Below are 16,911 nucleotides of genomic sequence, written 5' to 3'. Positions count from 1 at the left end.
GCCTGTTCCTTTGTTATCGCAAATCCTGTGGTTGACTCCCCTAAGCGAGTCCCCAATACCTCTGAATGTTGAGATACAGAGGGGGACCCACCAAAAAGAGGCATTTCATTACATTTGACACTGGATATCATGGAGGGCATCCCTCCATATCTGGCCTTTGTTAGCATGGTAAGTAAAACAGAAGGGCTGACTGTGGCAAGAAAGAACAGTAAGAGCCAGGACACTACTCTTTAGGTGGCAACTTCTATAGGGCAATCTAAACAACTACCCAGGCCCAAAAAGCCAGAAAAGTAGAAAATGCTATAAGCAGTGGACAGAGCAGGCCTGCAAAGAGCAGGAAGGCAAATGAAACTACCCAGCAAGTCGGCAAGAGCCAGGCACTGAAACAAGGAACCAAGAACATCGGCCTCACAAAGCTCCCACCTGAACAATCCAAGGATAAAGCAGGACACTAAGCATTGCTCCCAGTGGGCAGAACGCAGGAGAAACCCCCAGCCAGCATGTCACCAGGAAAGGCAATGTAGGCAGAAGGAACAGACCCATGACAAAAAGAAGAATGTTATTGTATTTTTTTTTTTTTTTTTTTTTTTTTTTTTTTTTTTTTTTTTTTTTATTTATTTTTTTTTTTTTGAGATATATACAAGAGTTGTTACATTCTTGTACAGCCACTAGTACGCGTAGCGTTTCGGGCAAGTCCTTAATCCTATGGTCCCTGGAATACGATCCCCTGCCGCGAAGAATCGTTTTTTCATCCAAGTACACATTTTACTGTTGCGTTAAACAGAGGCTACAGTTAAGGAATTGCGCCCAGTAAATCCTCCCCGGCCAGGATACGAACCCATGACATAGCGCTCGCGGAACGCCAGACGAGTGTCTTACCACTACACCACGGAGACTGTTATTTGTGGAAGTGAAGGGTATTTTACTTGGTGTTGCTATCTGATTCTGGTAGGGGTGTATATTGTAGAAAATTTGTAGGCGTGACCATAGGTGCCTGCAAGATAAAGAGTGCTAGAGTCCTAAACACCATCAATACATTCAATATAACAAACACGATCACTGAAAGGGGTGTCGACATAATACATGCAGACTTTGTTATGCAAGCCCCTTGGTTGCATAACAAAGTACTCTGCCAGCAGGCTTTTAAGATTAAGGTTCTTGAAGGAAAAAAGAACCAGACAAATCCTCATCTGCTACATAATATTGCACAGATGCATATAGAAGCAAACTTGGCATCTGACAGCTTCACTCACTTCACAGATGCATCAGTAGATCAGCAGGGACAAGAAACCAGAGCTGCAGTTAAAGAAGGAAACTCTGTAAATAGTTGGAGACTCTCAAATGGGTGTTTGATTTTACAAACAAAGATGCTAGCTATTCAAAAGGCTTTGAAACATACTCTTGCTGAATACCGACATGATGTTATACGTACAGATTCGAGAACTGCTATTGAAACCTTGCAACAAGAACACAAATGTGATAACACCCATCTGATCACAAATGTCATATCATTAATGCAAACACTCAAACGACAAGGCCGACGGGTACTTATCAACTGGGTGCCAAGTCATGTGGGAATAATAGGAAATGACATTGCAGATGTAGTTGCAAAACTTGCAACTAAGAGAAGAAATGTAGACATTTACATACTACAGAGTCTATCACAGATTAAGAAAGTAATTAGAAACAGAGCAATTTAAAAGATGTACAGTGACCATAATATAGCAGTTGCAACATCAGGATCTGTGAGTTGGTACAAGAATTTAACCAACTATGAACCACTTAGTTTCATGAAAGGGAGCAGTAGAACAACAGAAGTACGCTTACATCGCATCGGGCTTGGATATCCATGTGCATGGGAAAGAGGCTTAAAAGTTCCGGAAGATGAGAGGAAATGTCAGCACTGTGGAGAAATACCTGACAGACCACTGGAACATTATCTAACACAGTGCAGAGTAACAAATCCATTAAGATTTCAACTTAGATTCAACAGAGCAGTTGTTGTTGCTAAACACCTGGGACAAAATCTTACCGAAGCGACCATACGAGTCGTAAATACTCGTACTCCGCCCAAGTAAAACAGAAACAAGCAATACTTGGTGGGCCAGCCAGAGGCTTAGGGCCCGTGCAGGAATATAAAAAAAAATGGTCCCATGATGATTATGGTACCTGTCAAGACTTCTCAACATTTTATCTCGTCTTCTGTTTTGTAGAATGAGGATTGCATAATCAGTTTGACATTTCCTTTTTAAAATTTTTGAATTGTGTGAAAATTTAATTTTAAATTGTATTTAATATTTTTATTTATTTCCAGGTTCACTCTGTACCAGGTGTGGAATACTTGTATGATATTATCGACCCAGACCAACTGGAAATCCCTGCTTATATTACTGAACATGACATGACAGTAAGTTGCTTCCATTTGTAATGTGTTTTTCATTCATATATTTCTATGAATATGTTTGGAAGTTCTTGAAATTGTTGAGGCTGTTTTAACTCTTTTGTGGACACTGGACAATGACACTGTATTACTAAGCCTGGAGACTGCTTTTCTGAATAGCAGTTTGTACCCTCGCTACTCATCCCTATTTGTTTGTCGTTTTGTATTGCATCCATGGAATCATGATACACATGGCAATTATGTTACTGACTAGAAAAAAATCTGCCACTTTATTATATTGTTGGGGCAGCACATCATTTTCTTCTTAACCAATGCACTGCACAAAGTGCCTTAAGCACTGTGCTGCACAGCCTTAAAATATGACAGTCCCGCTGTGCACCAAAAATATATTCTCCGCAAATTTTTTTTTCTTGTATTGTTAAAATGCGGTCTCTGATCACCAGAAACTAAAAACAAACACAGTATTCATGTAATTATACCACTTCACTCTTCAATAACAGCTAACTTTGACAAGCAGAATAACTCCATCATTCAAGGTAAATAATTTTATTTTTTTATATTAGATGTCTTAAAAATATTAGTTTAGTGAAAATTATGGGTGTACCGGGAACGCATCTCCCTTTTATAGCATTGCGTCTATGGAAAATCTCGATCCGCGTTCCGAATAACTGCTTAAGTCAGTCTCAGAACATAACTCACTCATAATGAGGAATGATGAGGAATGATACATTCATAATCACAAAACATAGCGCATTTTGTTCTGCCCGAAACGCTTTGCGTAATATTGGCTTTAGACTTTGTATGTACTAGCTCTATCAATAAATCCATCAATGTTTGTATCTCACCTTGTATGTATGTACTTTACCTGAATAAACATTTTGATTTTTTGATTTTGATAATTGGGGGGGTATATAAGCTTTATATATGTATCACCTGTATAAGCATTAGTATTAATAACTGTAAATTCATAATTTTATTATTAAAATAACTAGTATATAAACAGGTATCCATCCTTTTCAGATCAACGGCATTCGTTACTACAGGCCTGGTGCTGTGCCATCTTGAAGAGGTTATTAATCCAAGCAGACTTTAAATATTACCTTTCCATGGTTTATATCATTTGGAGATGCAGGTAGATGATTGTTTATGCATGCATTTCTTGGAAGAGGTAAGAATTGTTATTGAGAATCATTCATTGTTGAATTTATATTGATTCAACTTTTCAGCAATACTATGAAGTTTCTTATTACACTGACCTTGAATATAGCCCATATTTATCATAGTCATGTTCTACAGTATAGGTATTGCCATACCTTCCTCATATTGTGGCCTTGTTTCCAAAAGTTAGAATGATAGGTTCAAGTACTTATAAAGTGTAATTTGGGTAGGAATGAAACGTGTTGTGTACGTAAGTGTTCACCTTAAGTAGCGTGCACATTTAGGATTATTGAGGCATAGTATAATCAAAACAGAAACATCCAAGAGGAGAGTCGCCTCAAATTCTTACTTTTGTAAATGTGGCTACACAAGATTTGACTGGAAGATCTGATGCTCAATATCTGTATAGAAATGATTTGTCAGGTCATTTGTACTTTGTCTTGTTTTGTTTAGTATGCAGGTCTGAGTAAAGATTGCATATAAGAATTTGGATGTAAATGAACATATCCTATTAGCTGTGATTTTATTTTGGGGCTCGGTCCATACTGGGATGCAAGGCAAACATATTCATTAAGATTCAATGTTCACTTGTGAAGTATGTTGATATACATTACTGATGACAAATCTCTTAATAGTTTGCAAATTAATGGTAAATATTTTATGAATTTTTTTTTCTCGTCTATAGTCAAGATTTTAGGCTGCACTTTACGAAAGGATATTTCGGTGTAGGCCAGCATCAGTAGGCACTGAAGTATATTTAAAAATTGTCACACTTGTAGGATGAATCATGTAAAAATATCATTAGCATGATCAATAGAGGTCAAAATTCTGAACTAAAGAACTCTTATCAGTTTAAAAATGGCATGAATATAACTTTGAGCTAGTACATAGTTTGGGAAGACCCCTGCTTTTTGGTACTGAGAATGCAATAAACATTGTAAATTATATACCTGCAATTCAACAGAGGCACAAGTTAAATTCTTCAGGGAGGACCCAATTTAATGTACGAGAGGGAAATTATTAATGTTTTATTGGGTGTATAAGATGAATATCTTGCATAGAGAGGACTTGCATGTTGTATGTCATTGCTTTTACCTGTTCATATACGTGTTGTGCCAAACTGTTGAAGTTAGGTATTCAGAGATTAATGATGCCATGGACAGGATATGATATGATAGTGAGCATAATGCCATCTAGGATATTGTAACTATACTGCATTATAGTCCTAGCCTAGTAATGTGTTTTTTGGTTGAAATTGCAAAATAACTGAATGAACAAATTATCTTATGAATAATTGCATTGATGGAGGAAAGGACATAACATTTTTTTTAGCATGTACTATATTTACTTCCTGTATACACAATTTGCATATCAAATGGTAAGGAATTACACAAGATTAAGTGCATCATGAGAACATTTTATTTCAGTGAATAACTAATGAATTTATTTTATTTTCATGCAAATGAAGTAGTAATCCAGAATGGTCTGACTATGCCAGTGTTAAAAGGTAATTCTCAAGTACAGTAGCTCTCAGAATTTTATTTAACAATCTTGCAAAATTTTGTTTAAAATATATATATATAAATAAATTAATTTATTTATTAATTAATTAAATCATTAAATCTAATTAATTAATTAGATCATTTTCTTTGCAAGTGATGGGAAAATGAAGAATAGTTAATGAAGGAACAGTTAGGGATTCCATTTACCTGATTCCATTTATTTAAGTTAGGGAGCTTAGAGGATTCCTGTGTAACAATAATCACTGGTTGCAAGCATTCAACATTTCAAGTGCCACATTTTGACATGCTCAAGTTTTGTACAGGTCTTTGGGAACTGATGCTTTGGCTCTAATATTTTTGAAAGCCAATGGAAATTGTACTATTTTGATGTAAGCATTTTAAGATGGGTTATGAAGCTTGAACAAAAATCTTGATATTGTCTTAAAAATTATGAATGTCCTCTGGCAGAAGGCAAGAATACAAATGGTCTAAGCATCATATTTGAGCACCTTTACTGGATTTTGACTTGTATGTTAGACCTGAAACTGCATTCTTTATAATGCATATTATGCTGTACAGAATAAGTTTGTAGATCACATTTTTCAATATAGAAAACGTTTTTTTTTTAGCATTTGTTTTTATATTGTATGTTAAAAGTTCCATTGAGACTGTTGATAATCCTGTAAATACCTGCAAGCTTCATATTAACTATTCTACTCCAACATATACTTCCAATACATTAAAACTATACTCTATAGAATTATTATTGCTATTAAAAATTATTTATCAGGTAGCCTTATGCCTGCTAGATAAATGTTTTTGGATTATGTCTTTGAATTTGGAAATGTCTTTGAATTTTGGAATAGGTAAACCATTTTAGTTTCAAGTTTGACAATTGGCATTCGAGATGAATAAAGATGTTTAATTGTACAGCATCTTCAAATTTGAAGCATCACTAAATTGGTTGAAGTTTTAGAATTGTATTTAATGTGGCTGCCAATTGTGGGTTAATTTTTGTTTGACCTACTTATAATAAATTACAATGGTTTAAGGTTTTTTAGAAAAGATCCTTTTAATTAGATTCATGTTATTTGAATAAAGATATTGATTCTTTACAGTAGAGAAAATGAGTATCAAAGATATAATTAGTGTTGTTTACTCAGCAAAGTTTTCGATTGAACAATAAAATGTTTACTCCTTAACACTTAATAAATAACTTTTTCCCATAATTTAATTTGCAAGCTTTTGTTGTAGGTAAGAAATGGTAGTTCATCCATGTTGCAAGACATACAAGCCTTAATGCATCATTTGATACTAATGGAAGCCAATGCTGTCAGCTTCCTTGAATATTTCCTGTTGGTTATAGTTATTCAAAGTACTGTATGAACTCGATTATCCAGACTATATATGGGAAGGCCCCCCCTTCCATCTGGATAAGCCAGAATGCTTACAGGGGAAGTTAAAAAAATTCACATTCACAATTTTTTGTACCCCAATCAACATAATTTGAACTTCAACACTCAAAAATATAACTTAAAAGCAAAACTAAAGCTTACCTTGTTGCAGTTTCTTCTTGTTTGATAATGTAGATCTTCAAATGTGTAATTTTTTTAAAATTTGTATAACCTAATCTCCGGTTATCCGGATATGGCGAAGTTTTGCCAGAAAATTATCCAGACTCGATTTAAACTCTATGCCTGTCCGCGGTATCCAGCCAAACTAACGGTTATCTGGATCACAATCCGGATGTTGCAAAGTTTTTCCAAGAAAATTATCCAGATGTAGTTTTGGCCGGATAACCCAAATATCCGGTTTAGCTGAATCTGGATAAACGAATTCGTGCAGTAATACTATTATCGAGTAGGAGTTGATGAATGCCATGCTTATCAACAAAAATTCACTTGCATAAACTTACAAAAGGCCTGCACTACCTCCTACAGTTGCATGTTATGGGAGCAAGCTCTCGTCTCTGTGGAGGATCTAGAAACAGGTTTTATTTTGTGATATTAGTGCCATGAGAACCTTACTTAAAATGTAGCTGTAGTTATTATGAAAACTTGATATTGTATTTGTTTTGTATGGCCATAGTTCAGTTAAGATACTTTGTAGTTAAGGAAGATTGCTAGCTCCTTTGTTATATTTGATAACATAGTTATAGATTTTATACTTGTTGGATATTAATACATTCTTGTTTATTATGTTAGAGTTTAACAAAATATAATGTTAAATTATAGAAAAATTTGTTGACCAAACCACACACTAGAAAGTGAAGAGACGATGACATTTTGGTCCGTCCTGTACCATTAGCAAGTCGATTGCGACTTGATAATGGTCCAGGACGGACCGAAACGTCCTCGTCTCTTCAGTTTCTAGTGTGTGGTTTGGTCAACAAATTTTAGCCACATTATTGTGACCCCTCATCTGCATATAGAAAAATTATTGTAAAGGATGACTGATATTTTCAATTTCATTAGAGTACTTAAATATGCAATTTTGATGTATATCCCTAAATATTCAGTAATGGTAATTTTCTAGGTTATGCTCTTAACACAGCATGAAATACTGTACAGTACACCAGTTTTAATAAAAAGAAAGACCAGAAATCCTTGTGTGATGAATCGCTGCAGCTGTGCTGCTTGGTGTGTTCACATGTTGTAATCGATGAATTAATACTGTTGTAGACTACACAACACATGTCAGAGTTGTGTACAGTCAGCAGTGGAATTTTTCTTGTACCCTTGTGTACCCTTGTGTAAAGGAACAATGCAAGGGAAGGTTAGTGTATTTTAAGAGAAGAACTGTTGTTATCCAAGATTTGTATGGGCACAATACATATTTACACCCTTCCCCTTTCCCCTTGATACGAATAAGAGGGTTATTACCAGAAAAGTTGTATTTTTGTAGTTGATACAGTCTGTTGAACATTTCTTCCTAGCCTTTGTGTATGCGTGTCTAATCTAGAAAATATCACTGAGGCGCTGGACAAAATGTATAACCTAGGCAGCTATATATAGTTACTTCCCAATAGTGGTAGTGTCCAGTCAACTGTGATTAATGCATTCACATGGAATCCACAATAAACAATGTGATGAAAGGGAATAATACATGATATAAAACTCTAATACGCATTATAAAAATATTGGCTAAACATGGATCCATTGTGATTGTATTGAAAAGGAAGAGTTTATTTAATGCCTTGTACCATGTAGCAATATAAAATTATAAGCATTGTAAAGGTTTGCTTTCCCCATTGCATTAGGGAAAACTAAGCGATGCATGCATCAAGACTCTTCCTCTTGATGTAACTATTAACTAGAAAGTGTGGTGTGCCATAGTCTAGCTGTAATCATAAGTCAAAGATGTTGCATTATAAATTTCATCTTTATTTAGATTTCTTGTTCTTTCTGCTGTAGCAGTTTGATTTGCAGTTGTGTACTAAGTGTGCTCCCAAAATATGGATACGTAATAGTTTTACCTTGTATGGAATATAATGTAAAATTAGCTAACTTTTTGTTAAGCAAAGATGTCATGTAAAAATTACTATCATTTTGGCAATAAATCAAATTAATCTAGTTATACTAATCAGTATGAATTGCCAAAAATATATATGTACATTTTTTTTTATTTTTTTTTTTTTTAAGCTAAATTTTTAGACTGCCTACTTTTTATGACAAAACAAGCTATTACCAAGTATATGAATACTGTAGATTATTTTATAATTTTATGATTTAACTTTTCTGTTGCTTTTAGAATTAATTTGTGTTTGGCTAATTACTCCTGCAACTCCCTATTCCTTTGTTCCATGGTGAGATGTTAATTCAGGTATGTAATAAAAAGATAATTTTCAATCTCTAAATTTGTGCATTCCTATACTTTTAGTACAATTTTAAGATTTTTGAGCAAATATTCCATTACAAAAATGTGAACTTTGTATATTAAGATTAGCTTATTCAGGTTGTTTTTCTATCTTGTCGGTTGTGTTAACAGGCATCGTGTCTTAAACCTCAGACAATTGTCCTGGTTACCTCAGTCATTCTTCAATGCAATTGTGAAATTTGTTTATCATTCACATATGCTGTATGTTGTTTATCAGTTTTGCTTTACATGTACAATATATAGGTTAGTGGATTTTATGTTGCCATGTTAATAATGCAGTACAGTATATAAATAGTTAAAAATATATAATGTTGTACATTATTACCTATTTTTGGAGGCCAAACAGAAAACCTATTTTCCATCAAGCTTATTGGTTTTGTTAAGTAAACCATTTCAGAAATGTTATAATTTCTCTTGTTGGACACAAGCTTAACTATCGGCTTCCATTCAAGGTCAACAAGCTACTATTGTGGATGGATAGGAATAAAACAGGAGATTCAGTGAGGCCCAACTAAATAAATTGGGAAGCCCGGGTAATTGGTCAAGCAGGTCGGGCTCCATATTGGTCCCTGGGTTATCATTCAGACTAGACACTAGTTACCTGTATACTCGCTCCCAGTAATACCCCTGGGGTTGTCCGAGTCTTATAATTCCCTTTGTTGGGCTCTGTAGTGGGTGAGGCTCGGAAGAGAAATGTAATGCAATATATATCTGCTTACTCAGTTCTCACCCTCGTACCCCTCCCTATCCGGCCCGTTGTCATCGTGGAGGGGCTTAGTGGGAGGCTGCCGGAGTGTGATGCTCCTTAGGTCAGTCCTCTGTTCTTTTGAAGACTTATGCTCCTGCTGCTCTCTTCTCGAATTATGCCGGATAACTTTTCCTTAGGTTTCATTTTTCTCTCTCTTCCCCCCTCCCCCCCCCCCCCCCCCCCCCCGCCCCTCTTCTCCTTTCTCATTTCCCGCTAACCTTTTGCATGTTTTGATTATTCTTTAGACCTTCTGTTTTGATGCCCGGGTGTTTGAGGAGGCATATTCTCTCGCCCGTAGAACTGTGGTACCCAGTGTCTCGAGCAAGGGGACACTTTTATTGTCAGTCCTTCTTTCGTCACTGAACCCGATCTTGGACTGATGGTTCTTAAGGCGTTTTTGGGGTGTATACTCACAACACACCCAGGGGTGTGTTGAGTATAGTCTTGAGTTGCCAGTCTTGTGAGTATAGTCTTGGTGAGTTGCCAGTCTTGCCGGGGCCCTGGGGGGCCCCGGCAAGACTGGCAACATGCATCTTGTTGGGTGTCCTATTCTCTAATTATGACTCTGGTGGGTGTGGGGGCACATTCGAGAATGAAAGTATTTACTCTCGTTTTTATGTTGAATACTGTTCCCCTTGTACCTTCTTGGGCTCGTGGAGTGGGCGACCAAGCCCCCAAGTCGGACTGTGTTGGAAAACCGGGCTCTGTATCCCCCACTGCATTGGGCCCCGACCTTGCTCCTCCTTTGACTCTCCTGACTACTCCCCTTGGCTCCCCCTCCCTCCTCTATGGTTGGGTCGAGTCACAAGCCCCAGTGGTGACCACCTCGTCCCCAGGCATGGCTCAGTCTCATTGTGACTACTGCGCCTTTTAACCCCCTCTGTCTCTGAGTTCTCAACGCCGTCCCCGCCATGGTCGCACTCGCACGATCCCTTCCAGTACTGATGCGTACCAAGCCTTGTTTGGTCCCGCTTCGTGGGCCAAATACTTTGATCTCCTTCCCTCTTGATTATACATCTGACGATTTTTCCCTCCATAGGCACCTTGTTGATTCCGTAGATGCCTCTGTAACTTTCAACCCCACCCGTCTCTGTACACGTGTCGTTGCTGCTGCTCCTCAGGATGCAGCCACCTGCTTGGCCGCCTTATCTGGCATTGGCGAGACCTCTGTTCGGGTCTCCAAGGACGCTCGGTTAAATGCCAGTGTTGGAACTGTTCTCCTCCCAACACAATGTTGCAACTGGTGTTAGAAATCTAAAGTACTGCCACGAGGATATTAAGCATATCCTTGAAGCCCAGGACCATTCTGTCTTCCAGGTGGGCACGTTTACTCATCACACTCTTGGTCAGCCCCTTCGGGTTGTGAAAATTACCTTTGATGGTAGGCCTTTCTGCCCTGTCATTCTTGCTGGTGCCAGATGCTCCATTCAGGAGTATATTCCATCTCCTCGGCTCTGTAATAAGTGCTGGAAGTTTGGGCATGATGCCCTCCAATGCTCCAGTCCTGTCTCTGTCCCATGTGTTGGGGCGAGGGTCACTCTAAATCGGAGTGCACTTCTTCCCAGGCCCACTGCCTCAATTGCGGTGAAACCCCACCTTACCGTCTCCCACACGTGTATACATTACAAACTTGAGGCAGCCATCCTCAACTTGAAGCACAGGGAATGTTTGTCTTTTCCTGAGGCGAGGTGCCAAGTTCGTCGTCTTCCCCCTTTCGCTGGCGTCCCTTATGCTCACGTGTTGCGTTCTTCCTCTCCTCCTCCTTCCCACCTTCCTCAGTCTCACAACCGTTTCCAGGCCTTAGACCTGGACATGCCCACTGCCTCCTCCCCTGTTCCTTTACGTTCTATTCCGAAGGGTCCCCCTCCTGGTTCTCTGTCTGGGGTTTCCCTTCTTTCTACCCAGAAAGAAGGGGAACCTCCTTTCTGTCATGTCTCCTGTGTCTTCTTTCTCATTTCCCTCTGATCCTCCTTCCCATCATTCTCCTCCGTCTCTTAGCTCTCCACGCCGCCTGTCTGTGCGGGCTGATGTCCATCACATCACTCTCCCAGAGATCATCTTGTTCGCTCTTGTTCCTCTTCTCCTGTTGAGACGCTAGAGTCTGATGGCCAGTACGTTGTTGCTGGGACACCTATCTCTTTGAGTCAGAAGCGAAAGCCTGGCTCGACGCCTTCCTCCCCCCTGGTGGGTAAGAAGGCTTCGCTTTCTTCCTCGCCCCTACCTCTGACTCTATCGTTCCATCCCCTTCCGTTTTGGCGGCCAAGCCCCCTTGTTCCTGCTATGGAGGTTTCTTTGGCCCCCCCCCCCTCTTCCCTCTCGGTTGCTGCCCTTGCTGAGGTGCAGTCCTTGGTTTCTGCCCCTCCTGCTGTTGTCCTTGACCCTCGGTTGTCTCCCCATCCTCCTCCCTCCTCCTCCGGACCCTGCTCGTCTGCCTCTGGTCGGTCCTCCCGCTCCCTTCCCTCCATCCTTACTCAGTTTACCCATGCCCCCTAACCCTGACTTCGCTGACCCTGATCTTGATCCTGCACCTCTTTAACAAGCTGTGTTCCTCTGTTGCTGTCCTTTCTCTTCTTGTCAATGTCTATTCTTCAATGGAATATTTGCAGATATATGCCAATTTCCACGAACTCCAACTTCTGATTTCACAGTTTTCGCTCCTTTGTGTCTGTCTCCAGGAGCTGATGCTTGGTGCTCGTCCTGGTCGCTTCTGTGGCTATTCCTTTCTTCCCCTCCCCCCCTCTCTCCGGCTTTTGCTGAGGCCCGTTCCTCTTCTGCTCTCTTGATTCGTTCTGATGTTCCCTTTGTCCCCCTACTTTTTCCATCGCCTCTCCAATGTTCTGCTGCACGTGTCTTTGTGCGTAAATGGTACACAGTTTGTTCCATTTACCTCCCCCAAATGTCCCGCTTTCTCCTCCCGATCTTAAACACCTTCTGGACTCCTTGCCGTAGCCTATGCTCCTGCTGGGTGATTTCAATTGTCGACATACCCTTTGGGGTAATGTTCTGACAGACACCCAGGGTCGCCTTCTTGAACCGTTCATCCTCTCTTCTTCCCTGTCTCTTCTGAATTCTGGCGAGCCCACTCATTTGGACTCTGACTCGCACCCTTTTATGTCTTGATCTTTCTCTCTGCTTGTCGTGTCTCTACTTGGATTTCACGTGGCAGGTTCTTGATGACCTCCATGGCAGTGACCATTTCCCCATCCTTGTTACCTTTTTCTCTCTTCACCCTCCCCCCTCCTTCCCTAGGTATCAGTTTGATAAGGCAGACTGGAACCTATTTACCCTCCTTGCTGCTCTCTCTGACCTCTCCCGTCTGCCTCTCCCTCGCACCTTTCTCCTTTTTCATGTCATCATCTTTAACGCTGCCCTCTGCTCTATTCCTCGCTCTTCGGGGACCTTGGAAGTGCATTCCCTGGTGGAATATGGACTGTGCTCGGGCTGTCCGCTGTAAGTATGCAGCCTGGAAGAGACACTGTCGCCGGCAGACGGTTGAGTCTTTTCTTTTGGTTTGGAAGGCGAGTGTGGTAGCCCATAGGGCCATCCATACAGCTAAGCATGAATTTTGGAAGTCTTATGTTTCCACCATTACGTCCGAAACTCCTCTGCCGCAGATCTGGAAGCGTGTCAGCAAGATAGCGGGTAAGTTCGTTCCCGATGTCTCGCCGGTCTTTCACCTTCGTGGTGCTCTTGTGGTGGACCCGTTGCAGGTCGCGACCGAACTGGGTCCCCACTTTTCTTCTATTAGCTCTGGTTCTCGTCTTCTCAATCTTTCCTTCTTCATAAACCTGTCCTTGAATCACGTCCTTTAGATTTCTGCATTCATCTCCCTCTTATGGTCGTGCATATCCTTGTTGAATGTCCTGACTTCCGGGACGAGCGTGTGTCTTGTTTTCCGACCGTCCCTCGTGTCATGCGATAGACTTCTTGGTGAATCAGATACTTTTGATATCATTTGCCTTATGCATTTCTGTTCTCGTATTGGCATCCTTGGTGATATTTAGCACCCTCTGATTATTCCGCACATTTAATGGTGCTACATAACCTTCCCAGTTTGGTGCCTTCTTTTGATAATTTACTTAAGTGATTTGGGTTAGGGATTTGCAAAATTTAGGAAGGGGGACCCTCCATAGGGGCAAGGACGGGACAACACGAGGAGAAATATTAGTAACACTAACCAAAAGAGAATTTTGCAGACGAATATAGACCTCCAAGTTCACCAAGGCATCAGTCGTACTGCGGCACTTGCGAAAAACCAAATTGAGAAGGGAAGAGGGGGTGATAATGCTCTTAAGAACCACGTCAGACACATTGACCAAGCGTTCAAAACGTTCGCAGACAACTCGTAAGGGCAATAGGGTGGAAGTCCTTGGGGGGATGTCCCGGGAGACGCCGGTTTCTGAATGGGGAGTACAACCGAATCGAGCCAGTCCCTTGGGACTGACGAAGACTCCCAAACCCGGTTATAAAGATTCAGTAAAAACCGAGATGTGCATGGAGGGAGATGGCGAAGCATCTCATAATGTCATCTGATCCCGCTGCCTTAGAACCGCAGATGACCAGGGCAGACTGAAGTTTGGAGAGAGAGAGAAGGGATCATCATATGGAAGTCAGAGATGAGTGCAGAAATCTATGGGATGAGATTCAAGAACGGGCTTACGAAGTGAACGAACCATCTTTGTCAGCCACACGAGTGTCTACATCGCCACCCAGGACCCTGACACCATACTTGAGAGCATCAACTCTAGGAACCCTGCTCTGACTGCAGCTAAAGTCAAAGTCATCAAGAACGACGACAGCCCAAGGCCTACTCTCAAGGTCACCTTCACAACAGCTGCTGCAGCGACCCAAACTGTAGAAAATGGATTCAGATGCATGAATATTTCTATTACACCTGACGTTGTCAAGGAGCATTACTACATCGTACGGCAATGTTTTAAATGTTATAAATACGACCAGAACCTGCCCGCAAGCAGAGGCAAAGTGCAGCATTTGCACACAAGACCAATACTTCAAAACCTGCCAGTCACCCAGCAAATTGTGTCAATTGTGGAGCAACTTACACCGCCGTCTCCATGGACTGCCAAGTACGACTTGACGATTAAATTTTAAATTTTGCCCCGAGGAGCGAGTTTATTGGGCAGCGCCACTCATCTTGAGTGGACATACCGCCATAACAGCATGCACAACATTCCCCAATAGGAAGAAAACCCGCTGGGACTTGCTTAACTGTCTCAAGTGAACAGCTCCTCAAACAAGATGATTAACATCTATCAACCCTTAAAAGCTTACGTTATCTTGCGGGTGCAACCCCCTCCCCGCTCAGCTCGTTGTCGCCGTGTGGGGGCTTAGTGGGCGGCTGCCGGAGTGTGATGCTCCTTGGGACAGTCCTCTGTCCTTTTCTAGCCTTGTGCTCCTGCTGCCGTCCTCTCCAATTCTGCTGGGCATCTTTTCCTTTTCCTTCTGTTTCGTTTTTCTCCCCCCTCTTCTCCTATCTGCTTGCCGTTTCCTGCCGACCTTTTGCTCGTTCTGGTTCTTCCCTTGGACTTCTTCTATTTTGACGCCCGGGTGCTTGAGGAGGCATACTCATGCACCCGTAGAACTGCAGTACCCGACGTCGAGAGCGAGGGGAACCTTTTATTGTCAATCCCCACTTCGTCACTGAACCCGATCTCGACGGACTGTCGGTTTCTTAAGGTGGCGTTTGTGGGGCGTATACTCGCGACGCACCCCTAGGAGGCCCCGACAAGATCGGCGATAGCTTCTTGTTGGGTGTCCTGCCTCTAATTGTGGCTCCATGGTGGGTGTGGGGGCACATTCGTGAGTGAATTATTTCTTTCGTCAAGATGATTACCCCTGCTTCGGCTTCTTCTGGTTTACCTTCTCAGGCTCGTGGGGTGGGCGACCAAGCCCCCGAGTCGGTCCGTATTGGAAGACCGGGCTCTGTAGCCTCCGCTGCATTGGGCCCCGACCTTGCTCCTCCTTTGGCCTCTCTGACTTCTTCCTCTGGCTCCCCTCCCTCCTCTGTGGTTGGGTCGAGCCCCAAGCCCCCAGTGGTGACTACCTCGTCCCCTGGCGTGGCTCCTTCTCTAGTTGTAACTACTGCGCCTTTTAACCCCTCTCTCTCTGGGGGTTCTCACCGCCGTCTTCGTCACGGCCGCCCTCGCTCGATTCCTTCCAGTTCTGCTACCTATCAAGCCTTGTTTGGTCCCGCTTCGTGGGCCAAATATTTTGATCTCCTCCCTCTTGATTCTGCGCCTCCTGACGATTTCTCCCTCCATCGACATCTCATTGATTCCGTGGATGCCTCCATTACTTTCAACCCCACTCGTCTCGGTACACGTGTCGTTGCTGCTCCTTCTCAGGATGCTGCTTCCCGCTTGGCTGCCTTATCCTGCCTTGGCGAGACCCCCGTTCGGGTCTCGAAGAACGTTCAGTTGAATGCCAGTGTTGGCACTATTTTGCTCCCGCCCCATGTTGCGACCGGTGTTCGGGACCTACGCGACTGCCACGACGATATTCGACATATCCTCGCTGCCCAGGGCCATTCTATTCTCCAGGTGGACACGTTTACTCGTCCCCCTCGTGGTAGTCGCCGTCAACCCCTCCGGGTTGTGAAGATTACCTTTGATGGTAGGACCCTTCCACCCTCTGTCATTCTTGCTGGTGCCAGGTGCTCTGTCCAGGAGTACATTCCTTCTCCTCGGCTCTGCAACAAGTGCTGGAGGTTTGGGCATGGTGCCCTCCGCTGCTCCGGGACTGTCTCTCTCTGTCCTTTGTGTGGTGGCGAAGGTCACTCTAAGTCGGAGTGCGCTTCTCCCCAGGCTCGTTGCCTCAACTGCGGTGAGGCCCATCCTACCTTCTCCCGTGCGTGTGTCCATTACAAGCTTGAGGCAGCCGTCCTCAACTTGAAGCACCGGGAGCGTTTATCTTTTCCTGAGGCGAGGCGCCAGGTTCGCCGGCTCCCGCCTTATGCTAATATCTCTTATGCTCGCGTGTTGCGCTCTTCCTCTCCTCGTCCTTCCCGCCTTCCTCAGACTCGCAACCGTTTCCAGGCCTTGGACCCTGATGCGCCCACTGCCCCCTCCTCTGTCCCTTTGGGTTCTCTCCCGAAGGATCCTCCTCCTGGTCCTCTGTCTGGGGTTCCCCTTCCTTCTACCCGGTCTGTCGTGTCTTCTGTGTCTTCTTCCTCGTCCCCCTCCGATCCTCCTTCCCATCCTCTTCCT

General features: G+C 42.4%; 1 protein-coding gene across 3 annotated transcripts in view; it reads left to right on the top strand.

The window, feature by feature from the left end:
• The window catches only part of Gdap2 (ganglioside induced differentiation associated protein 2), a 180,509-nt gene extending 171,263 nt beyond the window's left edge, over positions 1–9,246 (top strand). For all 3 annotated transcript variants that reach the window (XM_045726414.2, XM_069321846.1, XM_069321847.1), the window contains 2 exons: positions 2,315–2,407; positions 3,422–9,246. In XM_045726414.2, coding sequence (XP_045582370.1) covers positions 2,315–2,407; positions 3,422–3,466 — 138 coding nt within the window. In that variant the 3' untranslated portion in view covers positions 3,467–9,246. The remainder of the gene's footprint in view (positions 1–2,314; positions 2,408–3,421) is intronic.
• Positions 9,247–16,911: the final 7,665 nt, after the last annotated feature.

Source organism: Procambarus clarkii, chromosome 10 (genome assembly GCF_040958095.1).
Source record: "Procambarus clarkii isolate CNS0578487 chromosome 10, FALCON_Pclarkii_2.0, whole genome shotgun sequence".
Lineage (NCBI taxonomy): Eukaryota > Metazoa > Arthropoda > Malacostraca > Decapoda > Cambaridae > Procambarus > Procambarus clarkii.
The sequence above is the reverse complement of the archived record's forward strand: the minus strand, read 5'-3'. Positions and strand labels throughout refer to the sequence as shown.